At 45.8% G+C, this 8,052-nt stretch overlaps 1 gene segment (V, D, J or C); it reads left to right on the top strand.

Moving 5' to 3' along the window:
* Positions 1-4,081: 4,081 nt before the first annotated feature.
* Positions 4,082-7,512, top strand: LOC142007011 (immunoglobulin heavy constant gamma 2B-like). The segment is given in 3 exon segments: positions 4,082-4,329; positions 4,851-5,162; positions 7,114-7,512. Coding segments are annotated over 3 exon segments (528 nt in total).
* Positions 7,513-8,052: the final 540 nt, after the last annotated feature.

Genomic DNA, 8,052 nt, shown 5'->3' with positions numbered 1-8,052 from the left:
ATCTTAAACTGTTATTTTAGGTAAGCTGGGTTAAAAGAACCCAGCAATTTTGAAGCAATTTTGTTTTAGTATCTTCTTGAAAGCTATTGAATCAAAAACATTGCTGTAGGTGTGGGTGGATTTCTTGAGGAAATGGCAGCACAAGAGCAAAGTGTTTTGGTTCAAGTGACTCATTCTAAATACATTTCTATTCATTCCTAGAAATAAAGCACAGCTAAACTCATTGAGGTGTAATTACTCACAAAGAAACTCATGGAACCTTGGTATGAAGAACACGGAATTGTAGTCTCTGGTGCTCCTTTGTGAGCTTATGTGCTTTAGCTCTGATAAGCAGGTACAATCCATATGTACAGCTTGGGGGCTGGGAAACTGCAGACTTGTTTCAGCTCATTGAAGAAAATGGTCTTGTAAAGGAAGAGAGGTTCTCACTCTTCTAAGACTATAGCCAAAATTAATGGAATTGTAGTTTGTGCCAGCCTGCTTCTCAGGGCAGCATGACCCTGTGTTTCTGGAAATGGGAATAGCCCTTGTTTTCAGGGCCAGATCTGTATCACTTTTACAAAGGGAGTCTTTTGTCTCTGCATTTATGAACCCAGCAGATAGGCCATCTGTAGGCACCATGTGTTTGCTGAGCTATTACAAAACCAAACTGACCTGGGCACAAGTATATTGGGAAACACCTCTCACTGAGCCATCACAGGCTGGCATCCTACCTGCCCCACACCCATCAGACTTCCCACAGATTGAACCTCTCTAGTCCAGCATCCTTGGGACCTGACTGCTGCTGAACCAGAGAATGTGCCAAACCACAGGAGGTCAACCACAGCCTTAGGGCTCTGATGCCAGCCCCAGGGTCCTCGCTGACAGCCCCTCTGCTGCCACTAAGGAGCCCAATGTCTAGTCTCAGGGCTCTGGAGAGCTGCAGCCATTCCCAGACAGGATCAGTGAGGGACACAGACATGAAATCTAGCTCCACTCACAATAAGCAGACATCTGGCTAATGAAAATGATGCCTGCCCATGGATGTTGCTGAACCAGAGGGAGGTTCAACCTGTGGTGAGCTATCCCTACACATGTCAAGGGTTGTCTCTTGAGGGGTATGGAGCCTGGGACAGATCCCCTTAATATTTTTAAACGGTGAAATCTGATGTAGGGAAGGGACACCAGTGCTGAAGTGGCAGGTGGAAGGTGGGGTTAGTGAGACATGAGGGAGAGTCACAAAGGACACCTATGCTAGGGATGAGGGGCAATGGGGTTTGGGGAGGAAGGACAATGGTTGGGATCTTCCTGGTCCTGGTGTGTTCCAGGTGGCCAGTGCAGCAGCAGGCGACTGCAGGAGCCGGGGGGTGGGGTAGGCTTGGGAGTCACTGCTGTCACAGGTTTTCTAGTTTTTATACACAGCTGTGCAGACTAGAACACTTTAAAAAGAGAAGAATAAAAAGAGAAAGAAAGAGGGAAGTCTCATGGAAACCTCTTGCTTCCAGCCATTAGTGTTTTTAAAGCCCTCAACTATCAGGAGAGTTGGCACTCTCTCACTTCTGCAGTGTTCTGCGTCCCTACTCCTGCTTTTCTTAGTAATTTGACTGACAGAAAGTTCAATTCTTTTTATAGTCTCAAAATTTGCTGATCACTTCATTTGAGTGATCCTTGTGTATGCTCTGATGGCCAGCCCAGGTACGGCCAGAAGTACTCGGAAACACAAAGAACCAACCTTGGTGCTGTGCTGTCAGGAAGCAGTAGAAGGAGATAATCATGGGGGGCCAATTTAGCAAAGGGTCCCTGTGCAAATGGCCTTGGCCTACCTTACCCCTGATATGGGGGGGCAGCTCCAAAGTGTGTGTGTGAGAGAGGGAGAGAGTGCAACCTCCATTTCCCAACAGCAAGACTGGATCTCACTGCCTGAGAGACTTTAATGAAGAAGTCCTTCAGACGTGCAGATTTCCTTTCCGTTTGTTTTCTCACAGAAGCTGGTGATCTGACCTGCAGTCGTCACAGTATCTTTGTCACTTGTAGCAATCCAATGTCGTGTGGTCAATCCTGAGGCGGGGTACCTCAGCCTTATCTGTGCTTCCTCTTCACCACAGAATAGTTTGCTCATTTGGTTTCTCTCTTCAGTGCACTAGACTTAATGAGCCACTGTGACGAACTGTGTAACATTAGCATAGCTAACATGGCTTCTGTAAGGCTAAGTGCCCACAAGATTGGCTCCGCTTGCTGGCAGATAAACTGACCGTGGTACGACCCCACACAGGAATGGACAGCAAGAACTGCAAGGAACTGGAAAGAACTGGATCTAACTGAACTAGGAGTACTGTGTCCTGTCAAGGTAAGATGTTAAAGAATTACTGCTTGACAGTTGGGACATACCTGTTTGTTCACCCATTACTGTAGCCTGTATCCAATCAAATGTATCCTAATTATTGTGTTTAACCAATCAACTGTGCCCAAGTTAAGACTATAAATGATCCATTACTTTGCTATACAGAGTCCCTCTCCCTGGAGAGGTACCTTATGCGCATAATAAACACCTTGTAACTCTACCCCAGAGAAGTCTCTGTGTCTCTCAGTTAGCCAGAACGCTGTTGTTTTCTCTGACACACCTCATCCTTTGTCGGGATTGGCCACACAAACCAACTTGGGTGTAGGCTCATACAGCTCTTAGGTATGGTGTGAATGTGAGAAGTCAGCTCTGCCAGAATAATGCCACTCTAATCTTACATCTGACCCAGGAAGACCGCAGAGCACAGGTAAGGGTCTCCCTACTTCTCCCTGTGTAGATATGTCAGTGACAAGGTTGAGCTGCCATCCAGCCTAGCAGAATGGCTTTCAGAAGTGATATACCATTCGACTGGTTCCTCCTTTTCCCCTCCCCTCCAGTATACACATAGATGACTATTTTTGTGAGGGGGGTAGAGTGGAAGACACAGAGTGGGTCTGGCGGAGATCTTTGGCTGATGAACCTGGACCAAAGGATGAGATAGAAGCCTGTTTTGGAGAACTACATAGCAAATGTAACTAATGATATATGTTCATTGGGCATCTTGTTTCCTCTGTAGCCGGTCTGTCATTTGTCTGTGTTCTCTGCTGGAAGTGTAATATCTATTCAGACTATAAACTGTCTGGGACAAGATTGTCTCTTACTATGTGTTTGTACAGGGCTTACCATGGCAGGGTCCTGATACTGACTGAAGACTCGAGATCTGTGGTTCCCAACCTATTCTAGATGGGGACCCATTTTGACAATTCAGGAGGACGTGGTGACCCAAGGCAATTCAAAAGCAGACCAGGACTCGGGGGGAGACCCAGACTTCATGCAGCTGGAAGGCTTCTGGGGCAGAGCCCTGTCCAGCACAGCCAGACTCAGGAACCCTGGCTGGGTGAGTGAGCCCTGACCCCCACAGCTGGAAACCAGCTGGGGCAGAGCCCTGGCCATCAGTGCCAGCTGTGGGAACCCTGACCAAGGCCGGGGCGGGGAGAGACCCCAAACACCCACCTGTGGCTGGAAGCTGACTGGGGCAGAGCCCAGGCTGGCCGAGTCAGCTGTGGGAACCCTGCCAGGGGCTGGGCGGACCCCACCTTGTGCAGAGGCTGGAAGCTCAGGGAGCTGATCAGCCAGGCCTCCCCACACCTTACCTGAGCTGGACGCTGCTCCTCAGATATGCCGTTCTCTGCCCTGCAGCTGAAATGGTTCTCAAAGTAATTGATTGGTTTAACTGCCTGACAGCTTTTAATCCAATTAAGAAGTTGAGAACCACTTCAGGAGTGTGAATGGCTTAAGAGTCACCTGTGGAGCCGCCCAGCCCAGCCGCCAATTCTTTTCAAATGTAATCTCAACCCACGTCTGGGTGGTGATCCATAGGTTGGGAAACCCTGCTCCAGATGCTAGTGTAAGAGCAGTAGTCAATAACAGTGATAATAGAAAATGATAATTGTTTAACATACCCATTCCACTTTCTTTGCCAATTTAGGGCTGATGAGCCAAACGACATCCACTGCACTGAGTCCAAAGATGGTCTCAGCGTCACAAGGTGAAAGGGTGAAAGCAGTGTGTGCAGATCACTGAAGAATTGGAAGGGCTGGCTGTAGCTCTGAGAAGAAATGGCAGCTCTAATGAGCTGTGTTACATACAGAGTGGAAATTTCACCTTCTGGAGCAGCCGTTGCGCAGACCGTATAAACCTAGAATACGATCAGCAGACAAAAGAGGTTTGGGTTGTGATGGAGACAGTCTCCATCGAAGATTCTGGTGTTCACACGTGCAGCTATGACAAGACACTTCCTCCTCCTGTGCAAACTCTAGGCCAGTCTCACATTTCCCTCATGGTGTCAGGTGAGCAGGGACTTTTCTCTGTTCCCAACATCCTACACGCTGCAGAGCTCTGGCTTGTGGGTGAAAGGACAAGCTGAAATGCTTGCGTGACATTCACTGCTGTGGAGTGTGGGCTGCTTTGTGGTTACTGGGATGGCTCCCCATTATCATAGGCCCTTTGGAGGCATATCAAAGGCTCCCTCAGCTCCTGATTAACAACTAATACCTAGTTCCCTGACTCTCCCCAAAAATATAGACACCAATTCTGTGCACGTGACCTATTCTCCCCCTCCCCCGCACATCCTCCCTCACGGACTGAGCCATTCTTACTGGCGTGGCAGAGCAGTTCAGGGGTGTTGATGAGGAGACTGCAGTGCTCAACCCCAGTTGAATGGCTTCACAGGTCCCCCTCTTGATTCACCTGACCCAGCCCTATGCTATTCTGCAATGCCCAAGTTGCAGTGACTGGTAACATCTCAGGAGTATTTATGGGTAAAGAGTTATGGTGAGAGCATTGACTAGCATTCTTCCTTCTTTTTTAGCCCTTCCAATTGTTGAGCTTTCTTGGGTCCCTTCTTCATCCATTGATAAGGAGGCCATCTTAACTTGCACTGTTTGGGACTTCTATCCTGGAGACATCCAGCTCTCCTGGAATAAGGGCGGCCAGTCACTGACTAACTCTACAAGGAACGACACTTTGTCCCACAATAGCAATGGGACTTACTCCTACATAAGCAACCTAATTGTTTCCAGACATGACTGGAGTGAATCTTCCCAATTTTCCTGCCAAGTGAATCACTCCACACTGAAAATGCCTGTTGTGAAAAATCTCACCCTGCCCCGGTTTGATAAAGGTAAAGGTGGAATGTGCATTTTGACCTTTCTTAGGCAGTAAAAATCACTCACTGGCTACGTCTACATGTGCAGCCAACATCGAAATAGGCTATTTCGATGAATAACGTCTACACGTCCTCCAGGGCCGGCAACGTCGATGTTCAACTTCGACGTTGCTCAGCCCAACATCGAAATAGGCGCAGCGAGGGAACGTCTACACGTCAAAGTAGCACACATCGAAATAGGGATGCCAGGCACAGCTGCAGACAGGGTCACAGGGCGGACTCAACAGCCAGCCGCTCCCTTAAAGGGCCCCTCCCAGACACAGTTGCACTAAACAACACAAGATACACAGAGCTGACAACTGGTTGCAGACCCTGTGCCTGCAGCATAGATCCCCAGCTGCCGCAGAAGCAGCCAGAAGCCCTGGGCTAAGGGCTGCTGCCCACGGTGACCATAGAGCCCCGCAGGGGCTGGAGAGAGAGCATCCCTCAACCCCCCAGCTGATGGCCGCCATGGAGGACCCGGCAATTTCGACGTTGCGGGACGCAGATCGTCTACACGGTCCCTACTTCGACGTTGAACGTCGAAGTAGGGCGCTATTCCTATCTCCTCATGAGGTTAGCGACTTCGACGTCTCGCCGCCTAACATCGAAGTTAACTTCGAAATAGCGCCCGACGCGTGTAGACGCGACGGGCGCTATTTCGAAGTTGGTGCCGCTACTTCGAAGTAGCGTGCACGTGTAGACGCAGCTACTATGATCATCTGTCTCTAGTAGGAAATATGGGTGTAAGATAAACAGAAAACAAGCTGAATGTTATGCGATTTTACATGCTGGTTCAGACCATCACTGGGCCTTTTCTGGATGGAAGCCTGACTCAAAAAATGAAGCAGAGATGCAGAAAGTTTATTAGTTTTCTTTATTCGGTACATGTGTAGAACAAAACAGGGCTCTGCCGCGAGCCTGAAAAAGTCAGCGGCAGATGAGTGCTTACCCCTCACTCCCTTTTGTCTTATGAAATCTTACCCAAAATATTCAAAAGTTATAAATTAATGTTTTGTCCTACTCTCTAGTAGCATAAAAAAGCAGTCCAGTAACGCTTTAAAGACTAACAAAATAATTTTTTAGGTGATGATGGACAGACCCACTTCTTCAGATCACAGCCATACAGAACTGGTTCTCTGTGCCTTAAATATTGAGTCTGTTCTGGTATGGCTGTGATCTGAAGAAGTGGATCTGTCCCACGAAAGCTCATCACCTAATAAATTATTTTGTTAGTCTTTAAAGCGCTACTGGACTGTTTTTTGTTTTGATAGTATATAGACTAGCATGGCTATCTCTCTGTAGTAGCATGTTGCATACAGGACTCACTCACCAATGGCATATTTTTGAAATGCTTTGTGTCTGTGTACAGTCACAACTTGAACAGTCCTCTAGGCTAACTTCTTATTTTAGAGAAAATAAAACTTGATGTAGGCCTTAACCTGCAAGCACATAGTATCACTGTGTTGGATGGGTAAAGTTGAACGCAGGAAGGTTTGAATGACCGGAGCCATAGCTGTGAACAGTGAGCTCCTTAATGAACTGAAGATTTCTTACTTTGAGAGATTTCAATAATCTGCGAAACATAAAATAAAAAGTGATGTGTAAGGAAAGTTCTTATATGAGAGTTATATAGTTGCTGACATGCCAGCTAAGTAGAGGTAAAAGAGGTTCAGTATTATGGAATGCAGCACAGATGTTCAGCACCTGTGAATTTACCCATAAAAATGAGGAACATTACAATTCATACAGTCTATCATTTATACTTTGGTTAAAGGAAATAAGGTAATAATTTGATTGCTCTAAGTAGATGTTACTTCTCTGTGTGTTTTTCTTCTGCATGAGCAAGAGAAGTTTTTCTTTTTGAAAGATAGACACTTTGCTTTCTTAAGAGAAATATTCATTAAAATAATGTTTTCTGTCACAGATACTACCTGTTCGTACCTATGGACTTTTATAACACCTAGCGTGATGCTGATTAAGATCCTAATATCATGTGTTGTTCTGAAGACGTGTATGAAGCCATGTTAGAGAAGAAGTGCGGCATATTAGTCTTCTCTTTTTGTCGACATACTTCTGTGAAAGACGCTTTTCAACTTTAGTCACATTAAAAATGAAACAAGGAAATCAACTGGCTGCTGAAAATGAGTTGCGTTGCACACTTTCATCTTTCAAACCTAGGATTTCCCTACTCATGAAGAAAATGCAGCAGCATCCTTCATATTAAGTTCATTTTTGTTTCTGCTATTTCTGATGTTAAATGACATTTTTACTAAATTTTTGGGCCATGAAAAACTATTTGTGCTTATTTTTAATTTCAAATAAAATTTTTATATCACGTTTTTATGTTTAGTTTAAAGTTTAAATTGTGAATTGAATTTTTTGGTACAAGGGGGGTTGGGTGATGCTAAAGAAGAGGTGGGGGGGTGTCAGGATTTCTCAAAAATCAAAAGAGGGGCATGAAGCTGAAAAGTTTGGGAACCACTGCACTGGATCCTTGATGCTCAGTTTTCACCTGTAAATTAGTGATTTCTCTTTGAAGATGACTGTGTAGTTTCAAGGGACAGTTTGTTCAGCCAGTGCAGTTCTGGGATTCAAAATGACAATAGGCTGAGCCCTCTGATTGTGATCTAGCAAAACTCTTCATGCTTTACTATAAAGATGTGATAATTCCAATGACATCAATTAAACCATTCATATGTTTAAAGTTAGGTGCATTCGTAGGTCTACTGAGACCTAGTTGAGGGAGATGACGGTGCTGGGAAAGGCCTTGGAGATGTACAGCATCTCACCCAATTAGACCTTAACATTTCAGAACCAGGGAAAATAAATACTCAGAGGAAATTAACATTATCCAGGGCCATCT

This window comes from Carettochelys insculpta, chromosome 1 (genome assembly GCF_033958435.1).
Source record: "Carettochelys insculpta isolate YL-2023 chromosome 1, ASM3395843v1, whole genome shotgun sequence".
NCBI lineage: Eukaryota > Metazoa > Chordata > Testudines > Carettochelyidae > Carettochelys > Carettochelys insculpta.
The sequence above is the reverse complement of the archived record's forward strand: the minus strand, read 5'-3'. Positions and strand labels throughout refer to the sequence as shown.